The 26,342-nt window shown below is 44.0% G+C and overlaps 2 protein-coding genes across 10 annotated transcripts; both read left to right on the forward strand.

Annotated features, from left to right (window-relative positions):
- Positions 1 to 270: 270 nt before the first annotated feature.
- LOC135833797 (serine-rich adhesin for platelets-like) lies at positions 271 to 19,767 on the forward strand. Of its 7 annotated transcripts, none has more exons than XM_065347547.1 (20): positions 273 to 1,118; positions 4,831 to 6,847; positions 8,708 to 8,921; positions 9,638 to 9,720; positions 10,637 to 10,915; positions 11,616 to 11,782; positions 12,148 to 12,355; positions 12,440 to 12,689; positions 12,822 to 13,009; positions 13,642 to 13,779; positions 14,097 to 14,176; positions 14,369 to 14,555; positions 14,692 to 14,874; positions 14,981 to 15,152; positions 15,245 to 15,455; positions 15,585 to 15,850; positions 15,957 to 16,152; positions 16,285 to 16,492; positions 16,806 to 17,119; positions 19,635 to 19,767. In XM_065347547.1, the coding sequence occupies exons 2-19, from the start codon at positions 4,972 to 4,974 to the stop codon at positions 16,967 to 16,969; spliced, it is 5,070 nt and encodes a 1,689-aa protein (XP_065203619.1). In that variant the 5' UTR covers positions 273 to 1,118; positions 4,831 to 4,971; the 3' UTR covers positions 16,970 to 17,119; positions 19,635 to 19,767. The 7 variants fall into 7 exon arrangements, with proteins under 7 accessions (XP_065203625.1, XP_065203619.1, XP_065203621.1 ...); XM_065347549.1 differs by having other exon boundaries at positions 4,834 to 6,847; XM_065347548.1 differs by having other exon boundaries at positions 273 to 1,114.
- LOC135833824 (acyl-CoA-binding protein homolog 1-like) lies at positions 19,553 to 22,287 on the forward strand. Of its 3 annotated transcripts, none has more exons than XM_065347609.1 (4): positions 19,553 to 19,834; positions 20,332 to 20,416; positions 20,546 to 20,660; positions 20,937 to 22,287. In XM_065347609.1, exons 2-4 carry the CDS (start codon positions 20,405 to 20,407, stop codon positions 21,074 to 21,076), a joined length of 267 nt encoding a protein of 88 aa, XP_065203681.1. In that variant the 5' UTR covers positions 19,553 to 19,834; positions 20,332 to 20,404; the 3' UTR covers positions 21,077 to 22,287. The 3 variants fall into 3 exon arrangements, with proteins under 3 accessions (XP_065203681.1, XP_065203680.1, XP_065203679.1); XM_065347608.1 differs by having other exon boundaries at positions 19,554 to 19,838; XM_065347607.1 differs by lacking the exons at positions 19,553 to 19,834; positions 20,332 to 20,416 and having other exon boundaries at positions 20,519 to 20,660.
- Positions 22,288 to 26,342: the final 4,055 nt, after the last annotated feature.

Genomic DNA, 26,342 nt, shown 5'->3' on the forward strand with positions numbered 1-26,342 from the left:
AATATACTCGTACCTATTCATCGAAGCAGTTCGTGAATCTGTTATGGACGATATATTCAACGAGTGCATATTTTATTTCACTCTCCTTTTTTCGAAATTCTAAAATTGAAAATTGAAACTTACAAAAATAAAATAACACACAACACTCACAACAGTGTTATCACAATTTCAGTGGGAGGTTACAGAAACGTAAAACACGTTTTCATTGGTCGGAGTAAAATCCAATTTTGCGGCGGCTAACGATTAGTGTCGGCCGCGGCCCTCGGCGGCTCGGCCTCTATCATCATTATCGCCGCAACCTCGTCCGCGTCCACCCAACCAGCCATCCCACCACCACACGACGAAACGAGCGAAAGAGCGGTACTCTTACTCGACTATCATCGCTTCGCAGTTCGCAGGCAGAAAACTGAAAAGCACTCGATGAGTGTGTATTTGTATACTCATACTGATACTCGTATTACGTGTACCGTGTACGGTGTACGTAGTCATAAGTCATAGTCGTAGTCGTACGTGCAAGTTGATAAAGCGAAAGCCGTGTATGCCGTGCGTTGATGTTGATGATGTGTGATGTTTTGTTGGTGTTTGCGACGTACCGGGTAATTTTGACACGTTTTCGCCCGTAGATAATTGTGCCGTTCGGTTCGGTAAAGCTCTCGTAACGTAACGTAGTGTAGCGTAGCGTAGCGTAGCGTCAAAGTATCGCAGGCCGAAATTCGAGGGGTTGGTGCCGTTGGTGGTTAGGGAATTGAAAAATTTATTCGCCAGTCGCCAGCTCTATGGTCGGAGCTGATGTTTTCTTCTCGATCTCGATAACATAACGGTATCGTTGGTCGTTGGTAGTTTCGGTGTGACAGTGGACGGTGACGCAAGACGCAAGATGCAAATTACTAACGTGGCGGTTTGCTAGTTTTGTTTTGCTATTGCTGGTTATAAGTACGTACTCGGTACTCGGTACTCGTATTATTTGCGGATTCAGCATTCGGCATTCGGCGTTCGGCATTACCTACGAGCAGTCGGTCGGCTCATCTAAATGCAGGTGCATCCGATAATTGTGTTTCCAATATCGTCACATCTCACTCATACGACATTCTACACATACGTCGCTGCTTTTGTGGTAGGTAGGTACTTGGTGAATACCTTTAATGTGTTTGAATACCATACTTTACCCCTATATACTTGTAGGTAATTTGGGGAAATTCGTATTTCGTATTTCGTATTTCCGGTACCGGTTGCGGTTGCGGCTGTGGCTGCGGCTGCGGCTGCGGTTGGCTCGATCAATGTGTACCTATGTCGAGTGTTTAACTACGTACTGTATTTACTCGTACTACATACATATTTAGCATTATTTAGTTCAGTTCTCTGTAATCTGTAGTCGGTAGTCTGTCTTTCTACGAGTACCTAGTTGGGCAGTTTTGGCTGGATAAATGTAAGTTAAAGGTATGACAAAAATCAAATTACGAGTATCGCGGCGTAAAATACTCGCACGCGCCGATATCTTTAATCTTACCTATTCGACGTAAGTCGTAAGCGCGTCCGCATAGTGCAAAATAAGCCCTGCAATTACCTACTCATCGATCCTTATCGACTCGCGTCTCGAACTCGAACTCGAACTAATGTTGACTTGAGTTGAGTTGAGGCTTCGCAGTTCGCTTGCGATGGGACTAAGATGGGACGCGACTCCTGAGCAAGTTTTGCGGAGCGGTGAGATTATGTGTGTAGTTGAAAACAGTAAATAGGTACCTGTACCTACATATGTAGACGTACTTACGGTTACGAGTATGTACTTATTACTTGGCGAGAGTTGTCCAATGTCCATTGCCCCATTGGCCATTTGTGATGTGTTTATACAACCAATTTGATAGCTATACCGTATACCGTATAGCGTATAGCGTATAGCGTCGATGCGTCATCGTGCAACGTTCAATACGCTATCGCTGCTCTCCTACCATGCGATACGTTATCTTGGCGATGTCGATTGTGCCCTGGTAAGGTACCCCGGTGCTCCGATATTTTGTTACACATTGCGCACTGCACAGGACGTTATGATGTGAAGCTGCGTAAGTGTAACGTTAAATTGGAACCTACTTTGATGATAACATTCCACCAATCGTGCGTATCATTATTATCATTCACTGTGACCAGCCCAAAAGTATTTTAGTAGAAAACTTTTTTAGGGGTACTCGATAGGTACCTACCGCTAAAAAGGTTTACGAATGATAGATAATAATGATAGCTCATGATTGGTTGTTGGACTGACATTTGCATTTACTCGTATTTCACGTTGCCAACCTGTATTTTTATTTTTTTTTAAAAACTCCCTTCGAGGTTCGAATGTGATGGGGGGGGGGGGTGAAGCCCCGTTCACCGTTCAACTTGACCATTTCGTCCATTTCATTTGCCTCGGCCTCACATAGGAACCGTGATTGTTTTGTTGGGAACTGGGAACTCGGGTAGGAAATGAAATGGCGAAGGAGAGAACAAAAAACAAGCGCGATAAAATTATAGCGTTATCGGTATTTTTCGACGCTATGTACTCGTATGTATGTAAGTATTTGCACAGCACAGCACAGCACAGCACAGCACAGGTGATAAAAAAAAAGGTAGAAAGGTAGATTGCTGATAGATAGTCCGAAGCTCAGAACCGTATGTAAATGTACGAGTGCCAAACTGCCGGTGCTCGACTGCTCGTAGTCGTATCCGTATCTACATATCTACGTATTTGTACGTATTACGAGTACCTAATGGGTAATGGCTAATACCTACGAGTATACCTATACCTATTACCCATACAGCTACATTTCTGGTGATTGTGTTTTTCCGCGAAATCGAAATCGATATCGATATCGTTATTGGTTATTGGTTATCATTGTTATCAGTGACGGATATGGGCGCTAAGCGCTATACCGATGGCGATACAGCGATACGTAATGTGATGTGTAATTGTGTACGAGTACGAGTACGAGTACGAGTCGAGTACCTATTCGTAGAAAAGAAAGCCGAAAGGAGATGCCTAGGTGAGCGTAAGCGGTGGCGGTAGCGGTAATATGTACGAGTACCACGTTACTGTCGAGTGCCAATTCTCACTTGCCCGCAGTGCAGTTGTACAATTGTACATAGCTCCTGCTGTTACACTTACTCGTACAGTAGCTTACAGCCTACAGCCTACAGCTACAGTTACACGTAGATACATAATTCTCGTATATGCGTATTACTTACGTAGGTAGGTAGGTAGGGGTACCGTACTGTACCTTGTATGACTTATAGCCGAGCCAGGAGCCACCCCAAACTAACGATGTGAATGTTACGCGTACGAGTATTTCTTGCAAATCGTAAATGAATTTAGATATAAGTATGTAGTAAATGCGTAATCGATTTTGCGAGTTAATTGATCGCTGATCGCTGATCAAGTGCGGAGCGAGTATCGAGTACCTACGAACTTACTACGAGTACGAGTACCATGTCAAGCATTTGCATTATTGTTTTTTCGGTTCTGGTGGCGAGTGTGCGTGCGTTTCATCCACCTACGTAGTACGTACTACGTCTACGGAGTACATCTGCATACCAGCATACCGAGCCCCCATAGCCCATAGCTACGAGTATTACGAGTACAGTAGACTCCCGATTATCCGACCCAATCGGTGGCGGAGGGGGGTAAGGTGGGTCGGATAATCCGAAATGGATGTTTTTAAAGTAGAAATGAAGCGCATAAGCTTGAGATGACAATTTTCGATTCAGAAAATCAAGCGTTGGCTCAAAACAGGAACAAAGAATTGAAAAAATTACAAATAAACAAAAATAGTACCTACTTAATATGCCTACTCTTGTAGATAACAGACAATGGAACACTGACTCAATTATGTATTTTTTGAGATAAGTTGGATCGATTTCAAGGGAACAAAATGCTGCATACTGCGTATTAGGTATCTACACTCAAAAATAGAAAATTAGGGTTTTTTTTGGATTGGTCGGATAATCCAAAAAGTAAGTCGTCGGATAAATTCGTACCGGACAACCCGAAAGTCGGATAATTGGGAGTCTACTGTTATGTACTCGTGAGTAAATACGAGTAGGTTAGGTAAGTTGGGTACCTACCGTTACCATTGAGCGTAGGCGTAGGCGTAGCGTTAATAGAACAATGAAACGATATTAGCCGAGTGAAAAGTAGGTACCTAGGTAGGTACCCAAGAACTGCGAGTAGGTAAATCTGGAACCTCGAGTGACCTAGCGTGTGAATTTTCTCACCAACTGTGCCGACGCCGACGCCGACGCCGACACTATACACATTACACTCTGTAGGTACCTACTCGTTGATTGATGTTGGCCATTTCCAATTGCCACGCCGCACCAGTTACCACACTTTGTATGTATTTCTACTCCTACTCGTAGTGTGTCTACGTCTACTGTCTGTGTCTATGCCTATGCCTATGGCTATGGCTATGGCCACGGCTACGGCTATTTCGTTGCTACCCGCTGATGATTGCACTATTGCACTATAGTGCACTGATATCACCTGCATAATGCAATATATTGCATTATGCAGGTGATATCAGCGAAGCAATCGCAGCATTCAATCACAATCAACACTGTCTTATTGCTTGCTGTGCTGTGCGGTGCGTGAGCTAATCGGCTAATCTGTAGTAGTCCTTAAAATCTACATAGTATCAGTACGCAGATACAGCCGAATTTCCTTCCTTCATATACGTACAGGTACACGTACACGTAATCGCACTCGTACATACAAGTATTATGTGCAGGTGCACGCATCACGCATGTCGCTATTTACCTACGTACTCTCGCGTATTAACATCTTTTTTTTGTTTGTGCTTTCAGCAGCAGCAGCAGCAACGAGGGCGGTACTTGTTCGATGAACTTTCGTATGAAATTGATGAAAAGTGAGGAACGAAGGCGAACGCGAACGCGAACGGTGAACGGCCACACTGTCGAAAACGTAAATTAGCGACAGTCGACGGGATGGCGCGTATAATATGCAGCCGCGAACGTAAAAACGAAGCAAATTCTCCGGCCAGCGGCGGCGGCGGCGGCGGCGGTGGTGGAGGTGGCAGCAGATTGCGCGAAGCGACGACGAGCAATCGGCGAGATGGCGAGACCGCAGCCGATGGTGACGGCGATGCCGATGGCGATGCGGATGCTGGCGCTGGCTCTTTTGGTGAAAAGCGAGACGCCGAACGCGGCGGCGTGCCGAGTAAAGTGACGCGATTAGCCCAACAATTCAGCTCGGCCAGTTTGAACGAGCAACTCGGGCTCGAGCGCGAGCCAAAACAAAGCGGTGCGACGACGAAGCGTACGGCGGCTGGCGGCCACCATCAGCTTCAGCTTCAGCTTCAGCGTTTGTCGACTCGAACGTCAGCTGGCGACCATAGCTGTCGCGTTAAAAAAACCGTTCGACTTTTCGAAATAGACTCGAATCGAGCGGTGAAAACCACCGACGACAGAGCGTGCTCGTTGAACGGTGGTAATGACGGCGGCGATCGCGTCCAGCGACCCGCCAATTCTAATGCCAACGGAGGCGTCCGCGCCGGCATCCGTGCCCAAACAAAGACGACCGATAAAATAAGCGCCGCCGCCGCCGCCGCCGCCGGAGCGTTAGACGAATCTCTGGTGTCGGCGCGAAATCGACTTAAACGAGTGGCGGCGAGCCGGGACACTTGCGCTGCCGCTATCGCCTCTACTATCGACGGAAAGCGAGAAAAACCACGTTGGTCGCGTTTGTCACCGCCCGCGCCCGCGCCCGCGTCCGCTTCCGCGCCTGCAACGTCAAACGTTTGCGACGGCACGAATGCCAACGTCGTCGATCGGCCGTACGAAGGACGACGCTGCGTCAGTATGTTGGCCAACGTCAAGCATACGCAAATCTACGCTAGTTACGACGTGAAAACTTTGAAAAACAGACCTTTGTCCGTGGCCCAGCATTTTCGTTTGGAAGGCGTTTTGAACGACGCAGCAGCCTCGAATACTGTCACCACCACCACCACCACCACCACCACCACCACCACCTGCACCATGTCCGTGTCGACGTCGTCGCAGCAAACAGAAAAACAAAGCCGAAGCGCTCACGAGCCCGCTACAACGACGACGACGACGACAACAACAACGGTGACGACGACGAGAACGGCTCCGGCGTCAGCGCTGCATAAAAATACGTCTTTTTTACACGGTTCGCGAAACGATCGATCGCCATCGGCATCGCTGAGCCAAGTATCGTCGCAGATCACCTCAGGAGGAAGCAGTGCGGCGGATGTTTACGACGACGGGGGCTACTGCGCCACCGCCACCGCCATCGCCATCGCGCCGTACGAAGATGTGGCCGATGCAGACAACGACCACGATAGCGACGAAGCCGATAGTTACGGGTATTCGAATATCGACGAGCTACGTTCGCGTGGCTGCGATCAACGTCATACGGACCAACAATGGGAAAGCGACGGCAATGGCGATGGCGACGGCGAGGTTGACCACGAATCCAACGTTTACGACACAGTCGTGTACTCCGAGTTGAACGTAGCACGGCCACTACCACCGCCGTCACTCGGTGTCTGCGGTAACGGCAACCGCAACCGCAGTCGCAGTAGTTGCATTCGCGACCTGAATGACGACGACGACGACGACGACGACGACGACGACGGCGGGGATGACGAATATAGTTACTGTAGCGGCGATGATGAGACGGCGTACGAAGTGGTTTCTCCGTTAGTATACGCTGCTGAGTCAGACTGCAACTCGGACAGCTCTTTGGAAAAAGCCAACAGCCTGTACGAAACCAAAGAGACGACGACGACGACGACGCCGACGCCGACGCCGTCGTCTTGCTACCACAGTCGCGTGCAAAGTGAGTATCTCGTCCCATTTCATCTATCTATCTATCTATCTATGTACCTATCTATGTACCTACCTATCTAGCTTCTTCTTTCACGTATTACGAAAGTATGAAACCGCGTCATCGCGTTGTGGCTACCGGCGCTACCGCGTATTGCATATATTATGTATAATGTATAATACACATATACACATATACTATACGAGTGAACCGATCGTAGCGGCGAAAAAATCACAACTTGAAATCATAAAGGGTACTTGACTTACATATAGCCATAGGTACGTTAACGTGAGAGTAGCGCTGTAATACGAGTAGGTACAGGTGTAACTACGTATAGGTAATGCTAAAAAAATTCTTCGAAATAATCTACAAAGTTGAAATGCGATTAGATAATTTTTATACTCGTACTCGTATATGTTGTACGAGTACCTATGTAATGTAGGTACCTTTACCTACTTACAAATGTATATCTACTGGATTTCTCGTCGAGTCGTTGAATTTTGCTAAAGACACTATAGACAGCGATGCTAAGTTGATGACGAAAAAAATAGACATACTTATTGCACTTTGCTTTCCCATGTGCTTGTTCAATCGTGGCTTGACCGTGGCCACTGTCAGCCGAAAGCCGAAAGCCAATCGCTATCGAGTTTAGTTCGCGCGCGTCTCGTCTCGTCTCGTCTCGTCTGGTCAACTAAGCTAGTGAGGAAGCGAGTTATTGAACCGGACCTACGCACGATCCAAATATTAGGCTACCTACATTACATACATATACCGATACGAGTAGGTATAACTGGTATTTGTTTGACGTGTTACGTGTGTTGTAGCTGTAGCTGTAGCTGTAGCTGTATATTATCGCACTTCGCACTCGTCATTCGTCACTCGCCAGAGCCAGAGGTGCAAACCGATCGGTCATTTACTTGTAAACATAGCTACTGGTACGAGTAAGTACATATGTAGGTAGCTAGCTAGGTAGGTAGGTACCTACGACGAGTAAAATCATCGTTCAAGTTTAACGTAGGTACTGCGGCTTACTCGTAAGTTAGGTTTGGTAGCTACAGCTAGAGCTAGAGCTAGAGCTAGATACACATTACTCGTATTTATTCGTAGAAAAAGCAAATTGCATCGAGTAATCTTAGCTATAGGGCTATGTACGAGTTGTTTGTTTCTGGTTTGACCGTTGCCGTGTTGCCGCTGCGGACAACAGCGCAACTAAATTGTATGCGAATACGATTTTTTCTTTCGAGTGCTAAAGGCTGCAACACTCGTAATTGTGTATCCTGTGTCAGTACGAGTATCGGCTCGACTGTCGGCAGTCGGCAATTCAGCGCCGCCGTCGTAACATATTTACGAGTTATGAGGAGCTCGTTGCAAAAATAGCCCTTGTCAGTTTGAAAACAAACCACTACGTCATTGTAGACTACGGATGCATCGGTATTATAGGGCTCCAAAAGTTTTTCAGAGAGTAACAGCGACTACTCGAGTTGATAAAAAAAAAAAATCACTTCCAACACGGTGTACCAGTTTATCGGGACTCGGGACTTTACAGTGGTTTCTTGTCTTTCTTGTTTTTTATTTTCATTTTTGACGAGGGCTATTTTTGCAACGAGCCCCTCATATAGGTACCGCTGGGCGCTAGTTTGGCTAGCTCTGCCCGGCCCGGCCCGGCCCTCGGCATTTTCTCTTTTCAGCAGCGCCTCTTACATCGGTTCACGCGGCGGGGTGGGGGATGCGGTGCTCATTTTGCTCGGGGTGGATACGAGTAGATAATAAACGGATTCTCACCAAGTCGCGATCGTATTACGAGTAGATACAGATACTCGCGGGTAATACCAGACCTAATAACTAATAAGATACGCGTATACCTGTTTGCAGCGCTATCGACGATTACGCCAATGGAAATGCAACGCGATCAAGGCAGGGACATTATCAACGATGGAGCGATTAGCGTTGGCGCAGCAGCAGCCGCAGCCTCAGCCGCAGCAGCCGCTACCACGAATAGCTCGGCTAGTTTGGCGAGTGACGATTGGTTGGACGTTAACGAATGCGAAAGTGCCGATGAAATTCGTCGAAAAAAACTGTTTGTCACGTAAGTACCTAACGAGTAACGACTGACGCTGTACCGCGCCTGCGAAAGCTATACTGTACTGTACTGTACTGTACTGTACCTAGCTAGTAGCTAGTAGCTACCTACAATAAGTACATAATATTATAGCTGATATACACAATACACATACAGGGTGCACTTGGGGTGCGCAGAAATGTCCAACAATACCTTAGTACGCGTAGTTTATTCAACTAGCGAGTGAACGTGATTTTCGACTAATTGCGAGGTGTATTGCCATTGCCATTGCCATTGCCATTGCCATTGCCCGAGCGAAGCCAGGCAAATAATTCGAAATCGTCGAAATCACTCTTACTCGCTCGTTGAATAATAGCTAGATATTTTTCGTTATGAGAGAGATGAGAGTAAAACGCCAGTATTAAAGTAGCACTTTTTCTCCTTAAATAACGAAAAGTTTTTTGTTAACTCGAAACTTTTTTGGGCGTGGCGTGGCGTGGCGTGGCGTGCATTGCACAGTCGACTTTGGCTTTAGCTTTAATCGGCTACGGCTACTTACGCGAATACTGTCAATGGCAACGGACCCAGTTTGCTACTCGTACAACTTGCACTCGTACCTATTTATACAATTCGCTTTCGCTTGCAAATTGCCTACTCAAGTACGAGTGAGTAGTGAGTAGTGAGTACCCTATGTGTACACATTTGTGTATGTGTTTTTACTAGAGGGCTTATTTAATTTTCAGAAAGAAACGCCAAATACGTCTGAGTCATAAACTGCGAAAATTGAAAAGAAAGAAATTACGATCGTATTCGAACCAGCTAAAAAGTGAGTACCGTGTTACAGCGCAACTTACAAGTTAAGTGTAGTCCGCTAGGTAGGCCTAATATGTACATAGGTAGTGGTAGAGGTACAGGTACATATGTGGTTGAAATAATAGCTTCTTGCATGTACAGGATGAGCTGCGCAATGCGCAATGCGCAATAATATCGTGAACCCCGAAGAAAGTTTTTCTTTTTCATTAAAAATATGACTGGGCAACGTGAAATACTTAGATGCGTTCGTATGATTGGTGGATGTGCTATCATTATCATTCACTGGGACCAACCGAAATATTTAGCAGAAAACTTTTTTTAGGGGTACACGATATTTCTGCGCACCATGTAGGTACCTAGCACCTACCTATACTTGATACAGTAAGTACATACTATGTAGTATGTACTCGTATAGGTAGAAACTAGATACCTACACGTAAATCGTAGGTACAGGGTACAGGGTACAGGGTACAGGGTAGTAAATTGAGACTAACTACGTATTTGTATTAAGTAGAGTATTTTGATTACCCTCGACAGACAGACACTCTGTCTATACGTTTTTACGACTTATCGTATACACATTATAGACATTTCTGTACTCGTACTCGTAGACATATGTTCCTAATTACCTACTCCTCGCTTAGTTGACTAGACATTGTTGGTTATTGGTCGCTGGTCGCTGGTCGCTGGTCGTTGAAATTCTGGTCAAGTGCGGGTTTTTATTCGGTCAAATTGTAACCTATTGGAATTTGCACATGTACGCCGTACGGGTACCTAACAAGTAGAAGGTGCTCTTCTTTGATGGACTGATGGGCTGTTATTTTGGTGGCTTAATGGGGCGCGACGCGACGCGACGCGACGTCTGGTGTGTCAGTGGCAATTGCGTTTTATTCGAAGCTAACCTGGCCATGGCCGTGTAAATTGTGCAGTTTCTATATGCGTTGGAACGCGCGCGGGATCGACTAGCAGTAGCAGTACAATTTATATGGTCGCCGATGCGGCGAATGTATGCGGATGCGGATGCGGATGCCGCCAGCATCAGCGTAACATACCGTCAAAACAACTCGGCGATGGCGACAGCTCGCAAAAAAACGTCACCGTCTTGCGATCGGTGCTGTACTTGTTGCCGAATTACGAAGCTCAAGAGATCAGCACGTTGTTTACAGCCGATGACGCGGCCACGAACGCCGCCGATGGATTTGGCGATGGTCAGTTGCATTGATTTCTGTTTCTGTTTCTACTCCCTACTCGCATGCGTTTGAGAGAGTTGTCAGATGTATGTACTTACTCGTATGTAATACGTATGTACCTATAGCTTGCTAGCTAGCGTTGCAGCTCAGCTACGCCTCTTCACTGCCTTTTTTGACGATTGCTTCGAGCATGTACTTCAAATACGAGTAGGTAAGTGATATGTGAGCAGTGTATAGGAGGCTATATAGGCCTAGCTCTGGCACTGGCACTGGCAGACAACCAGGCTATCATTGCTGATTGGTATTTGACTATTTAACTGACAAGAGTTGCGGTTGCGACGTGAAGCGTCAAGCGTCGTCGTAAGTACAATGAACATAAACCAAATTCAAAGGTTGCCACGTATGTACTTAACCTCGTACCTCGTACCTCTACCTCCGGGTATTTCATAAAATGAAGAATTACCGTAGGTATATATGTACTGTATTAGCGGTATACCTTCGTGAGGTACGTACGTTAGTCGGTAGATATTGGACTTTTAAATTATTGCCAGTTGTACTCGTACTCGTACTCGTATACTGATCAGTGAACCTAATTACCTATTGGTAAATTTAGCACGCAGCCGCGATGCAATCTTAAACTTGTTATGTGTACCTGTACGAGTAATACCTACGTGTGTCGTGTGTATTCCTATACAAACGTATTTGAACTTTGCTTTAGGTTTGACCAATTCCAAAATGTACGACAAAGAAAGCTCCGCTGCTGGCGGCGGAGATAATTTTCCCGACGAGCTGTGCGATGATTTCGACGATACGTCATCCGAAGAGAATGATTATCCGTCACCGGAAAAAGCTCACTGTTCGCCTCCTCCAAGTACGCGAGCTACGGTAAGTTGGCAACGGCAAAATGGCCATTGGGAGTTGGCACGATCGCGATGGATGTGTGTGTGTGTGTATACGATAAACGTCAGACTGAATGGCATGGCGGAAATTGAATGTGTGCCGTAAAATGTGTATGCTCGGCTACTCCCTTTGCGCATTTTTGATTTTGAATGTGACGCGAGCGCACTCCACATCCTCGTAGAGGTATGCTTTTTTTACCTACTCGTACATATTTCTCATCATTATCGGGACTAGTTTTTCCCGTTACCATATTGGTTGACGAGTACCGAGTACAGCCTGGTAAAAGTATACTGCTACGTCTTGTAGTAGGTGTGAGTGTAGGTACTCGTAATTGTCATTTTTTGTCGCAGGATAAGAATTTGTTACCGAATGTGCAATCGCAAAACATTTACGAATTCATGAAGAAAGCCAGGAAAACGGTGAGGAAAAGTTGGAGCTCGCTCAATCAGCAGATGAGAAGAAGCAGCATGCAGATGCAGATGCACAGCCGAACCAGCACCAGGTCGCAGCCGCAGCCGCCGCCGCAGCTGCCCATTCGAGACCAAATCCAAGATAAAGGTTAGTGTAAAAACGTGCCTTCTTCGCAAACGTGCATGGTGCGTATTAATACGAGTATTACAATGTGAATGTTGGTTGGCTAAGCAGGCTCGCAAGATTTCCAAATAAGTGACGCTCATTCCAACGGTGTGCAGACAAAATTGAAAAATAATCGTCGCAACGTGGCTGCAAACGCCGCCGCCGCCACCGCCACCGCCGGCTCGGTGCGATGGACGTCGTTCAAAACCAAACTACGTCCCAAATATTCTACCGTCAGCGCCACCAATTCTTCGTCAATTTTCTACTTGAATCCGGAAGATCTTCGTTTCGACGCACTCACCAATACGAGTAAAAGGCGAGTCGCTTTTGCTTTTTCCAAAGTTTATCGCGCTCGCGCTAAAATACGAGTACCTATCTATACCTATGTACATTTGTCTAACTAACTACCTACCTATATCATCTGTGTGTTATTCTTGCACGAATTTAGAAATGACGATGCGAACGTCTCCGAAAGAGAACGAGAAAGAGAAAAAGAAAAGGACGAATTGACGCTTACGCGAAGAAGAACCACGTGCTTGGATTTCAATGCGAGTAGACCTCGGCCGTCATCTCCTCCACCGCCACCGCCTGTTGCTACTGGCGCAGCTGCAGCCGATACACCGCAACAACATGCAGGTTGGTAATGTGGTACAGCCAACGGCTACCGCTCTACGCTCTACGCTCTACCCACGGGGCTTCGGCCTCATGATATACGAGTACCTACCTAAACCGATACTCGTAGGCACCTACGAGTATGATGAGAGAGATTTCGTCCATTTTCCTCTTTTCATAATAACAGCATTTCGATTGGTTCACGATGCGATGCGATGAAATCATTACTCAATACTCACCATCACCTAAAACCTACTCGCTGTATGTACTCGTACTCGTACTCGTACTCGTATAGGGTATAACCGTCGAGTTGGCTTTCATTTTTCATCTTTGAAATGCAGTGACGCTCCAATTTGTCTCGTGGTTTTCCTGCATTTCGTCAACGTACCATACGATACGAGTACATACTCGTACTCGCGAACGAAACTGTACCTACCATGTACACTTACGAGTACCTATTTGGTGTGTAGTACGGGTACGCCAGCTGCCTTTTCAAATTGCACGAACCGAACGCTATAGCGCATTTACTCGTACTCGTAGTCGTAGTCGTAGTATTTTTTGTTTCGCGTATGCAGGTTGACTACCAAGTTTGTTGGCGACCGCACCGCACCTGCAATTTTACGAGTAACTTTACCTCTACACATTCTTGTTTTAAGATGGAAATTTTCGTACCGACTGTGATCGCGATCAACATCTCAAGCAACAACCAGCTGATCAAAAGCGCGACAGTATCGCAACGACTGCAACTAGTCGTGTCTCAGGTTCGCCTTTCAGTTCGTCCAATTCAGATTTGAGTAAGTCTACATCAATGTACTTCTATATAATACATATACCTAATCAAGTACGTGTAACGAGTAACGAGTAACGAGTAACCAGTAAATTGTTGAGCACTACTCGCTACTCGCTAGTCACTAGTCACTAGTCACTACACTTTCCATCGCTCGCATCGCTCGCCGATATTTCTGACGTTTACGTTTACGGTAGAGGTACTTACGAGTACTTATTTATTTAAATTGTAAGCATTCACTGCGCGTAGTTGCTCGTCTGCGAGTAGCCGAGTACCCAGGTATTCATCATTATAGCTTGTCTTTGTGTATTGTGTACCTTATAGATGCGAGTTCGTGTTCTGATTTGCAGTCAAGATTTGCCGATGAGCCGTTATATCAGTTTTATACCGAATCCGTTGCTCAGGTAAGAAAGCCTCGCGTTGTCATCCGCTGACTATACCAGATACCTAACCTTATTGTTGGTTACATACACACACATGTATTTAAGTAGGTACCTACGTGTTTTTTTTTTTTTTTTCATTACGAATAATTTTCAGCTTTGTTTGTTTGTTTTTGTTTTTTTTTTTCGCATCGGGTTTTTCGTTTTTTGGCGTAGCTGACTACAAACGCGTCGATGCGCGAACACGACTCGGACGATTCGGATGGCGATGGTTACGAAGAAATCGGTTCGTCGACGAGCAGGCCTTCGGCTATGGAACTGATCACGCCGTGTCCCAACGGTCACGGTCAGTGTCGTTCGTTGTGGTGCGAAGTGGACGAAGTGAAACACAGCGGCATTTTGGGTAAGTACCTCTGCCCGCCTGCCTGCCTGCCTGCCTGCCTGCCATACTCGTACGGATTGCATTTCGTAAACAGGCTACAAGTCGATTTGTTTTGCTTACTTTTTACTTACACTGCGCGGCGCGGCGTTTGTTGCAGAAAAACTCAGTGTCAGTCGGCAAAAGCTTCAGGAGGCCAAGTTTGAAGTGATCACTTCGGAAGCGTCGTATTATAAATCGCTATCGGTGTTGGATAAATTATTCGCCAACGACGCGCGATTACGAGACGAAAATTTACTTTGCAAAAACGACTGGAAAATATTGTTCGGAAATGTTGCCGCCGGTATGTCGCAAATCGCAATCGCCATCGCCAATCACTGAGGAAACGCCGAATCGCGTAGTATCATAATTCGTATAACCGTACGGCTTTGTTTTTGTTTTTTGTACAGTGAGAAAATGCTCGCAAATGTTACTGTCGGATTTAGAGAAATGTTGGCAAGACGACATAATGCTGGCTGGTTTGAGCGACGTAATTTACGAGCACGCGTTGAAAAATTTCAAAATTTTCGTCAAATATTGCTCCAATCAAATTTATATCGATCGAACGCTGAAAAAACTCAGGTTAGTACAAGCGCAGCGCCATTACGTACTCTATAGTAGAGTGTACAGAGTGTACAGAGTGTACGAGTAATCATTTTTTTTTTAAATTTCAGGGAGCACAACGTTACTTTCGTGGAATTGATCAACAAATTGGAAGCGGATCCTATTTGCCAGTCGTTGAGTTTGCATTCTTTTTTAATGCTACCTATGCAACGAATCACCAGAATGCCGTTACTAGTGGACGCCATTCTTACAAAATTAGATCCCGTTCACGACCAGCGTGATCATAAAACTTTCAAAACTACTCTAGCCAAATTGAACAAGGTAGGCCGTAGCTTCGTATCATTTAGCCTACATAGTACACATAGTACACATGTACTTATACTTGTACCTCTACCTACTCGTAAACCATCGAGCAGCGTTACCTACGTGTACTCGTATGTATTTGTGCAGATTGTGAAAGACTGCAATGAAAATGCCAGAAAATTCGAACAATACGAAGAAATGCTTTTACTCAGTCAACAGTTGGAATTTTCTCGCAAGGACGTGAAAATGTTTTCGGTCGCGTCGAGTTCGCGATGGCTCGTCAAATCCGGCCCGTTAACGCATTTAAATCCGCCCGACGCCAAGCTAACCATCACGCGCAAGCTGACCAAAAACGCTATCAAATTATATTTCTTCCTGTTCAACGACATGCTCGTCATTGCCAAGAAGAAAAGGTAAGCTCAACGTCAACACTCGACAGTCAACCATACCCATACCCATCCTACTTTACCTACCGACGACGTTGGTAATTTTCGTTTCTTTTTTCGTTTTATTTGTTAGCGAGGAGAGCTACGCGGTCGTCGACTATTGTTTAAGAAACGTAATGCAAATGAGCCTGCTGGATGATTCGCACTCGTCATCGTCGTCGTCGTTGTCGTCGTCGTCGCAGCCGAGTTTAGTCAATCTGTATCTGCCGCATCGATATCTGTTATTGCTTACAATTTTGGAAAATCACGACGGTAAAACCGTCGAAATGGTTAGTATGCATACGAGTACGAGTACCTCTATACAGCTAGCTCTGCTAAGTGCTGACTGCTATCGCGTACCTACATAGGTATGTTTATTTACACTCGCAATAATTTTCACTTGAACTACGGTCGCGATGCAGGTTTTGAGCTGCGATTCGGATTCGACTCGTCAACGATGGTTGGAAGCTTCGTATTCTCGTCTAACCTCCGATAATCCGGAAGAGAAGTTGTACGAAGAATGGGACTGTCCGCAAGTGCTGACTGTGCACGATTACGCCGCCAATCAACCCGACGAACTGTCATTGCAAAATGGAGACGTCGTCAAAGTACTGAAAAAAACCACCGACGGTGAGTACTGAGTACTACCCGCTGCTTCATTTTGCCCTTCTCTTTCTTCTTCTTCTTCTTCTTCTTCTTCTTTTTCCCGCGAGAATGCGAGCTACGCCACGTTCAACTCACCTACCTACCTACTTGAGTAATTACTAATTACTCGCGTTTCTACGCATTTATAGCAGGCAGGTATTGATGTAGGTGTAGGAGTACTCTCGCAGTAACACCAGTAGATACATACCTATCTAAGTGTATAGTGTATAGGCACAGCCGATTTTACCGCGGCCGTATTGCGGACAGACCCGCTTACAATTTTGCTTTCATCTTTCAGGTTGGTACCATGGCGAAAGAATTCGAGACGGAGTTACCGGCTGGTTTCCTGGAAACTATACCGTGCAAGTCGCTTCGCAACATACGCGAGCCAAGAATTTGAAATTACGCCATCGATTGTTGACTCTATCGGCCGACTTTCTGCACAATCAACAACAAAAGTAATACACCGCAAAAACCGATTAATAGTTTCGTCGATGGTCAAATTTTTCAAATTTCTGTACTCCGCGTCGCGCCTGTACGAAATACGAATACCAGCCAGGAGTTCGAGTCACATCCGTCGACCATTAAATATTCTTATACCGTTATTATTAGGTATTTATTACGATAAATTATCTATTTTTTTTTTAATCGTAAGCATTATCGCGTTTCATTTTTTTTTATCTCACTAAGTTTTCGTTACTGTGATACAATTTCTACCTACTTATTTTAATTTAAAATACTCTTTATCGCCATTTCTTTTTTGTTTCCGTTTTTTTTCTTCTATTTTTTATGTTTTTTTTCTCATTTTTCATTATCGACCTAAGTCTGCGAACACCGCGGGTACCACCGAACAATTACCTATATCTACCTACCTACCTAAAGCCTACATAATGTTATCTCGTTACTATTTTCACCTTTCGTTTGCCCACATCGTAAACGTGCGCCTACTTACGAATATACGATTACTCGCACTACTAGCGTGTAATAGATTTGGCGGTACTTGAGGAAGAAACTAACGATGCGCGCTATTACGAGTAGAAAATGTGTTCTCGATTCTAGCGAGTTTATTTTCGAAAATGCCGAGCAGTCCAGATTAGTTGGCGCTGCAGCGTTCAGCGTTCAGCGTCCAGCGTACTTGGTAAAACAAAATTTTCATATCCGTTTACACTTCCGCGACGCGACGCGACGGAATTATATTTCAATCGAACAAATTATTTATCGCTGGCACTTGGTAGTTGGTAGCGGCGCAGTCCAAAAATTGTTTTAGAATAAATAAGTACGTAGGTATGTTTTTTTTTTACACGTATTTAAAATCCGCTAGGGTACCCTACCTGCTACCTACCTAGTAGGTACATTCGGTTTTGGAAAAATGCGTTATGAAATTTAATAAAGTTTACCTACTTACAGAGAGATGACTTTTGAGGTTTTGAAAGTTTGTGGTTGGAAATTGGAATCTAAAGAGTGTTTAAAGAAGAAATTCAAAATTGAAAATACACTCTTAAAAAACCAGATTTTTGAGAATCCGCGTAAAAAAAATTCTTAAAAAGACGACTCGAGAAATTCGCGAAATCATTTTTCGAAAAAATTGCGCATTTAGATTTTTTTGTCGGTGGCTAGCTATCGCATTGTAGTCGCTCATTTTGAAAGCGAGTACAACTAAGTATACCAATTGTACCGTCGAGTCGTAGGTGCGACACGTCTCGTCATTTTTCATTTTTAATTAGGTAATTACTTAATTAGGTATTTGGGGCGTTAATGTTAGTTAACGTTGTTGTTAACTAGATATCTGTCGTATAAGTACTTAAGTGTTCGAAATTCGAATGGGTGCCCGTTTATTATTCGATTAGGTATTCATTTACGCGTTCTTATTTGAATTACGCGTACTCGTCGAAGCCGTGTAATTCATTATTATAGCTTATAGCGGTAGTTAGAGTTACCGACCTACATCGCATCGTATGTTTCAGTGCCTCTGCGCGCGCGTTTACCTATTTTAGTCATCGCGCATCGAATGGTTTATCCTTATCGTTAAGTAGCTATGCTAACTAGCTATAGCTTAAATTTGCCGTATTTATTCATTTTTAAATGTCTACTTATAAGTACACATAGAATTTTCGTTTTTCGTAGTCAACCAAAAACAGGTGCTCGTTTTCATTTTTTTGTTTTTTTTTTTTTTGTTTTTTTTTTGTTTCTTGTTTTCTGTACTAATTCGAACATAGGTAGGTATATTACGGGTAGGTACTTAGTTTCGTTCAATTTTCCAAGTAAGCGGTGGTTGCCCTGATCTACTGTATAAAAAGTCGTAGCAGTCCACCGCGCCGCGCCGCGCCGCCACTAAAGAGCTAAATTTTTATGCCGCAAACTCTGCGAGCTTTTTAAACACGATCTGCGCTTCGCTTGAACTACTCGCACACTCGCTTCACTCCTGTGCAAATCTGACACACCGGCGATCGTCTCTAGCTCGAGCTCAAAACGTCGAGAAATATCAAGATTTTTCACCTCGCACTCTTTTTTTCGAAATTGGACCTACCGCAGTAGCCGTCGTTTTTTTTTTGTTTTTTTTTTTACAAAAATGTTGCTAAAACACGAATTTAGTGATTTAAGGATGCCAACTACCGGATTGAAATCCGTTTTGTACAACTCGCATTCGTTAATTTGAAGATTGAAGATCATATTCCATTCCCTGAAAAACTCCACGTTTCGAGTAATTTTTGTGCCTCGAGAAGTTGAGAGTAGGCAACTTCTTCGACGCTTTTAAATAAAATCACGTTTTTCTTCGTTAATCATTAAAATTTAAAACCACGCTACGAACGCGAAACGATTAATGATTTTAGGGTAAGTAAGTTTAGTAAATCGAAGCCGCAGAGTTCAGAATTTACAATTACAATTAATTATTTCGCTGAAAAATAAAAAATAAAATTAAAATTATTCCTCGTTGATATCCTACACTTTGTGTTTGTACCTACTTATAAGATGTATATACTTTGCGTCTTGTACACTTTCAACTTCAAGGTCAACGCTCCAGCGGCAGCAGCGACTTGCACTTGATAAGGATTGATTACGCCTATTAATTTTCATTTTTTTATTATTGTGTTGTTGAACTTTGAGTCTAAAAAAGCTCGATATTTAGGTATTTCAGAAACGGCCGCGGCGGTGTAGTTGGTTTAGTCAGTTGTAGACTGTTGCTGCAAGCAGTAGTGAAAAGTGAAAACTGAATTGTGAATAGTGATCGAGCGTTGACGGGGAATGCTAAGCGAGTATTTTTACGATTCAACAAGTTGATAAACTTAGAGGTCGTGATCGCAACGTACTTTACCAATTCGTCTTGTCGTAAGTAAGTAGTCTAGTCGAGTTCACTATCATTATCTCATACGCGTACACATACACTAAGCCTAAGGTACACGGAATAAGAGAAAAATGAGAAGGCGTACAACTTTTAATTTTCGACTGCATTAACGGCGCGGCGTTAGTAACACCAACAGCTAAGTTACAAGTAACAAGACGACTAATGACCGAAATCAGAAATGAAATGATGCGATACCCCGCACCGTATACTTCCCACTAGTACATTTATGTACTTACCTATGCGTGTAGATTTCAAGTGTAAGGCAGTAGGTAAGGTACTGAATTCATCCGAATCTGACTGCGAACAAAGGCCAAAGGGACGAACTTGCAAGGCCGGCCGGTATTTGAAACATTTGGTTGAACATCGAATGTCTCCCTCTCCCGTCCTAATCATTATCGTTAATTAATCGTACTCGTAGGTACATTCTCCGTATATGTATAATTATATAATCTGAGCATTTTTGTGTGCATTTCTGTTTCAGCATCGTCGCTCGCCCCTCTGATTACCAAAACTCGTTGGTTGAAAAACGTCTATACCTATTACCTACGTACAAAATGAGCGACGAAGTGAGTACTACTGAGTAGTGCCGAGTAGTGCCGAGTAGTGGCCATCAATGACGACGACGTCGACGCGACGCGACGCGACGCGATGTAATAGTGCCGTGGTGGTACCTAATGCTTATTATGGTTTTTCAGAAATTTCAAGCTTGCGTCGAAGATGTGAAAAATCTCAAACAAACTCCGAGCAACGAAGAATTGTTGGAACTGTACGCGTTATTCAAACAAGCGACTGTCGGAGATGTGAATACAGGTTAGGATCCGGCATACCATTCCATTCCATTCTGTTCTATTCTATTCTATTCTATTTCAGTGAAGGGTGAAGGTGAAGGGCGAAGGTGAAGGTACCTACGACTACGAGTGCCTTTAAACGAGCGACCTAAAGATCGGATGCGTCCGCGTCCGCGTCCGCGTTAAAATACTCGCACATACTTCCGTCGATCAGCTAATACATAATTTCATTTATACGTGTAATTAACGCGAGCTTTTTTGCCGCTAGCTAATTGTTTGTTTGTTGTTCAACTTGCAGATCGACCGGGTATATTCGATTTGAAAGGTAAAGCCAAATGGGACGCTTGGAACGGAAAAAAAGACACGCCATCTGACAAAGCTAAAGAGGAATACGTCGCTTTGGTTGAAAAATTGATCGCGGCATACGGTAAAAAATGACGAATGCGCGGCCGTTCGCACTCCTGCCTATTATGTTTATCGCGTATAATAATATGTACTCGTAGTTTATTACGTTGATCGTCCATTGTCGTTTGTCTGACGCCGATGTCGATGTCGATGTCGATGCCAATGCCGTATTCGTATTTACTGTAGGCTACATCCATCTCTCATCCGCTTCTGTAGGCGTGCTCGTAAGAGTATGCTCGAATAATACGGATGTTTTCTCTCGTTTTCGTTTTTCCCTCTTTGTACAAACTACAAAACGTTTGTTATTCAATCTCATCCTATACGTGCTACGTGCCACGTGCTACGTACAGTTTGTGCAACTACTCGTATTTTGAAACAGTTGGAATGGCAGCCGCACCGGCACCGGCACCGGCACCGACGATGACGATTAGATTAAGTTTAGATACCCGTTGATCATCGGGTCATCGGGTAATCAGTTTTCGATGTAAACGCGCATAAATGGTACCTACCTTATTTGATTTGTATGTATGTATTGGCCTTGGCCAGCCGGGTAGTCTACCGGTGTGATTGTGATACTGATAGTCTGGTAGATATACCTGGTACGAGTTCTCTGTACATCCGTACCAACGTCGAATCCGTTTAATTACATACGTACTCGAATTCGATACACGTACCTACTTATACGGGATTACTTGTACTATACGTCTACGTCTACGTCTACATACACGTACTCGTACACACCGCGGCCGATAGGGTACAGAGTTCTCACCCACTCACCTATGTACTTATTTCTATAAACACCGTATGTAATATGTATTACGAGATCTATCTGCATAAGTACCTATCCGTATCTCGGTATCTCTACTTACTCGTATTCGTATTTGTCGATTGCATGTACCACGTACGTAAACCGATAAACGTATATACCTTACTGCGTGAAGAATTGTAAATTTGTTACTTACCGTATTGTTATAGGTTATACGTATGCAATTTTTGTTTTGAAACATGTCCTGTACGGTACTCGTAGTCGTAGTCGTAGTCGTAGTCGTATACGAGTTGTTGTTTTATTCTGTACCTACTTACTGCGTAGTACGTAACGTATACTATACCTTGTCGATAATTATTTTTGTATCCTATTCGGCTATTTATGTGTACTTACAGGAGTAGTTTCGCGGGTATTTTTACATTTTACATTTTTGTATTCGTTCGTTTACATCATTAAAAAATATAACACATATAACTTACGCGCTGAAATTGGCTTTGCAATACCTAGGACCTACCGACCTACCGACCGCGACCTACCGTGCCTATTATGTATTTTTGGCGATTGCTGGCACATGTTTTTGGCTCCGTAATCATAATCAGTGTTGTACGACTTACGAGTGACCTAGCTCATAGCTGTAGCTTTTTCGCACTCGTACTATCAGCTGCTGCGCTGCGCTGCGCTGCGCTACTTTTATTGCAATTTTGAATCGTCTACCAAACAGATCGAATGTCGCTTACGAGTAACAATACTCGTAAGTCGTATCTACGTATCTACTACTCTCTGCGAATAGACCTACGAGTACGTGTAAAACAGATTCGGTTACCACGCCAGCGTACGTGTAGATACCTTAATCTACCCTGTCTGAAAGCCTGAAAGCAGCGCGATCGAGCGTTGGAATAGAGGCAATATTTTTGTGCCTACACCAGTACACCTCAACACCTACTAGACTTACATAGGGTGGTACCTTGCTTCGGACTGATGCCGATACGAATACGAGTTGATTTATAAGTCTGCAGGCGAGCGGCTACCCGGCTAGTTACTACATATTTGCGTTTGTTTTTCCGCTTTCCGCTTTCGCCCCTTGAGAAGAGTCGATACCGATAGTCAGCATTCGTAGGTTTGCGCTCCAACTATGCGATACGATGCACGATGGGATGCGATGCGATGCGATGCGATGCAAACAAACGAAGCATTTGTAAAACTTGCAAAACCGGACAACGTTTTAAAATGGTCGCCAACGCCAACCCAGTTTACTTACGTAATGTGGTAGGTATTTATGGGAACTTGCCTTTGCCGTGGAAACGGCTAGCGTCGTGCGTCATCGTCACATCAGGTACCTAAGTTGGTAACAGGTTGGTGTTTGTGATTAATGGCAGTCACGCGACGCGACGTTTTTACGAATATCTAATCGAGTAATCGTATAGAAAAATCTTTTTTTCGCTATTTTTCCGACGATTTATTGTTAGAGTGAAAATTGATCGAGAATCGCTTTTTCTGTTACAGCAACACCGGACTCGAAATGTCGAAAATACAAACAGTACGAATCAAGTAGGTAGGTAGGTAGGTAGGTACGAGTAGGTGAAATGATGAAACTTTTGAGCGACGAATACCGAAATATCTTCGCCTCGCGCCCCGCACCCGCGCCCGTTTTCAAAGATTTAAAAATTAAAAAACAAAATTGTTCTCGATACTGCCAAATGCGAACCATTCGGCTTCACATCGCATCATCGACCTGAAAATGTATAGGTACCTACGAGTATGAGGTGGCGACAAGAACCTCGATCCATCTCGTCGGTTTTTTTGCAACAAAAAAAAACAAAAAAAAACGAATTAAAAAAATATAGTATCTACTTACCTACAAAATTATAAAAGTTATTCGTAGATGCTGCGAAACTGCGATTACGCGTCGCGTCGTCGATGATTGGCGTTAATAAAATTGCATAACTGGTTCGCCGTAAATACCGCAGCGCCGACGTGACGGGTAAGTTTTACGAGTAACTGAGTAAGTAGGTATAGGCATGGTATAGGTACTCATTGTAACTCGTAATATGTGTACGGACGCGCGAACGCGAATCGAGTGCAACACTCGTATTTCCGCTGACATACAGGTATACTTACTCGTATAGTATAGTGTAGGTAACGTATTTTTGTTTGTTTGAGTTTTCAAGCTACTCGTATCGTAATTACGCGTACCTACGTATTGATGAAGGGGAAGATGCCATGCCATGCCAGATTCGTAGATTCGTGCTCGCTGCTCGGCGATCTGTAGCGGTATCTAATCGGCTAAAAGTATACCTTTTTACTGTCGCTGTCGTGTGTCGTATCCCTAATGTAAAAAAATTGAACAATTCAAAGGTCGCAACCGTAGGTACGTTTTACTTAAAATGAAAAAAAGGTACGTATGTGGTATTTTGATTGTTCGCGAATCTTACTCGTATTTCAACTGCCAACTGTTACGTGTACGTAATGTGTACTTTATACAAAGTATGACGTACGTAGGTAGGTGTCTACGTGTAGGTACTTATGTACATACTTTGATACGAGAATTTGTACAAATTGGTGCACGTAGCATTGTAGCATGTATCTCTATCTACTCGTACAGGTTTAGGTGTCTGGTGAGTGGTGTGGCATGTCTTCGAACGTTCAGTGCAATGCATCTTAATAGGTACCTATGACTATGTAGATGTACAAAGTTGCTTGCTAATTACGTTATTACGATTGTCGATTGGGAATGTATTCTTTTTCAAAAATAACGCTAGATACAAATACATAGGTACCTAGGCCTAGGTATTCTCTCACGCGATGGCGATACTCGTAGTCGCAATCTACGAGTATAATTACGTATTTATACCTATTTCTGTAATAAAAAAGTAGAAAACAGCGTTTCCGCCCGTCGCGTCGATTAATTACGAGTAAGTTATGTGCCTACACCTATTTTAATAAAATGGGAATTTTTGCACCATTTGGTTTTTTTGGTGGACTATACACGACTGCTGTCTGATCATCTGATGACGTGAGAGTGAGTAGGTATTAGGGGTTCCTACCTATTCGTATTCATCTACCCGGTAGCGGTAGCGATAGCGATAGCGATAGCGATAGGTCTGCAACCTGAAGTGAGCGGTATACTCGTACGAGAAGAAATGATTGGAAAATTGACTTTTTTCATTTTCTACTCGTATGCGTACTGTGTAAAGTGTAGTGTGTAGGTAATATGTAGGTATACATACAAATATGCGATGCGATGCGAAACAGCAATCTTACAAGTGCGTCGTAGTAACGTCAGCGTTGGCGTCGGCGTCGGCGTCGGCCTCTCTCTCTCTCGAATTAAGAATACCTACCGAATACCTACATACGTATACAGGGTGCCCAGAAATATCGAGCACCCCTAAGAAAGTTTTCTACTAAAATACTTTGGTTAGTCAAATGGTCACAGTGAATGATACGAGTAATAATGATAGCCCATGATTGGTTGTTGGACTGCGGAGAGATAACATTCCACCAATTATATGCATCTATTTATCCGTTCACGTTGCCAACCTACGCGTATATTTTTAATGAAAAACTTTCTTAGGGGTGCTCGATATTTCTGGGCACCCTGTATGTACGTGTACACAAGTTATCATTGTAAATGTAGGTAGGTATAGCCATAGGTACCTAATACCTATACTATGTATATGTATACTCATACGCGAATCTAGGCGGCGCATGAATATACGTGAATGCTATACTACTAAGTGAAATGAGTAGCACAAGTAAAGCTGTGCAGGCATTGGCACCGGCACCGGCACTGGACAATATATACCTACCTATATTTACGTTTAGTATAATTATTAATTATACCACCTACCTACGCTACGTCTACGTATCTACTCGTACAAGGAGTATAGTATATCACTGCATATTATGCGGTCGCGGTATCGGTATGCAAAGAGTAGATGGCCATGGTAGTGGCTAGCTGGGGCTAAGTGGCTACTCGTGTACTCGTGGTGGGATACGGATGTGACGAAGGGGTTGCGATGAGATGATGATGTTGATGTTCACACGATGAACCGGTTAATCGAGTCTAGTCTAGTATCGTGTAGCAACTCATTTAGGTAATTGCACAGCCGCAATGCCGCATGCGCATATTTTCAATTTTTACTAAAATTTGTGTCTCTGTCTATACATACTTACGAGTATGTAGTACCTACGAGGACATTTTACTCGGACGCGGGACGCGTATTTATGTAAATGCATCGGTAGATTCACTTGTAGGTACGAAAGTTGCCCTCTTACGATTAGCTAGACTACCTACCTACCTAGTACCTACGAGTATTTATAGGCTATAGCCATAGGATAGCGTGTACGAGTAGTTCTAGCAGGCTCAGGCTCAGGCTATTTATGTTAATCTTAATACCTGCCTGCTACTCCAGTATATGCGACTATGCGAGTATATGTATATTATGCGCATGTGTTTGTGTGCGTGTGCAGTATAGTTATGTTATTTGATTCTATTTTACCACCACCATCTCGCACACGCGCACGCACAAGCAC

This window comes from Planococcus citri, chromosome 2 (genome assembly GCF_950023065.1).
Source record: "Planococcus citri chromosome 2, ihPlaCitr1.1, whole genome shotgun sequence".
NCBI lineage: Eukaryota > Metazoa > Arthropoda > Insecta > Hemiptera > Pseudococcidae > Planococcus > Planococcus citri.

Coding starts and splice junctions, on each gene's coding strand:
- LOC135833824 (XM_065347607.1), top strand. CDS start 20,525: ATGCTTATTATGGTTTTTCAGAAATTTCAAGCTTGCGTCGAAGATGTG. Junction 20,661..20,936: donor TGTCGGAGATGTGAATACAG/GTTAGGATCCGG, acceptor TTCAACTTGCAG/ATCGACCGGGTATATTCGAT.
- LOC135833797 (XM_065347547.1), top strand. CDS start 4,972: ATGGCGCGTATAATATGCAGCCGCGAACGTAAAAACGAAGCAAATTCT. Junction 13,780..14,096: donor TTCGTCCAATTCAGATTTGA/GTAAGTCTACAT, acceptor TGTACCTTATAG/ATGCGAGTTCGTGTTCTGAT. Junction 15,851..15,956: donor GTCATTGCCAAGAAGAAAAG/GTAAGCTCAACG, acceptor TTTATTTGTTAG/CGAGGAGAGCTACGCGGTCG.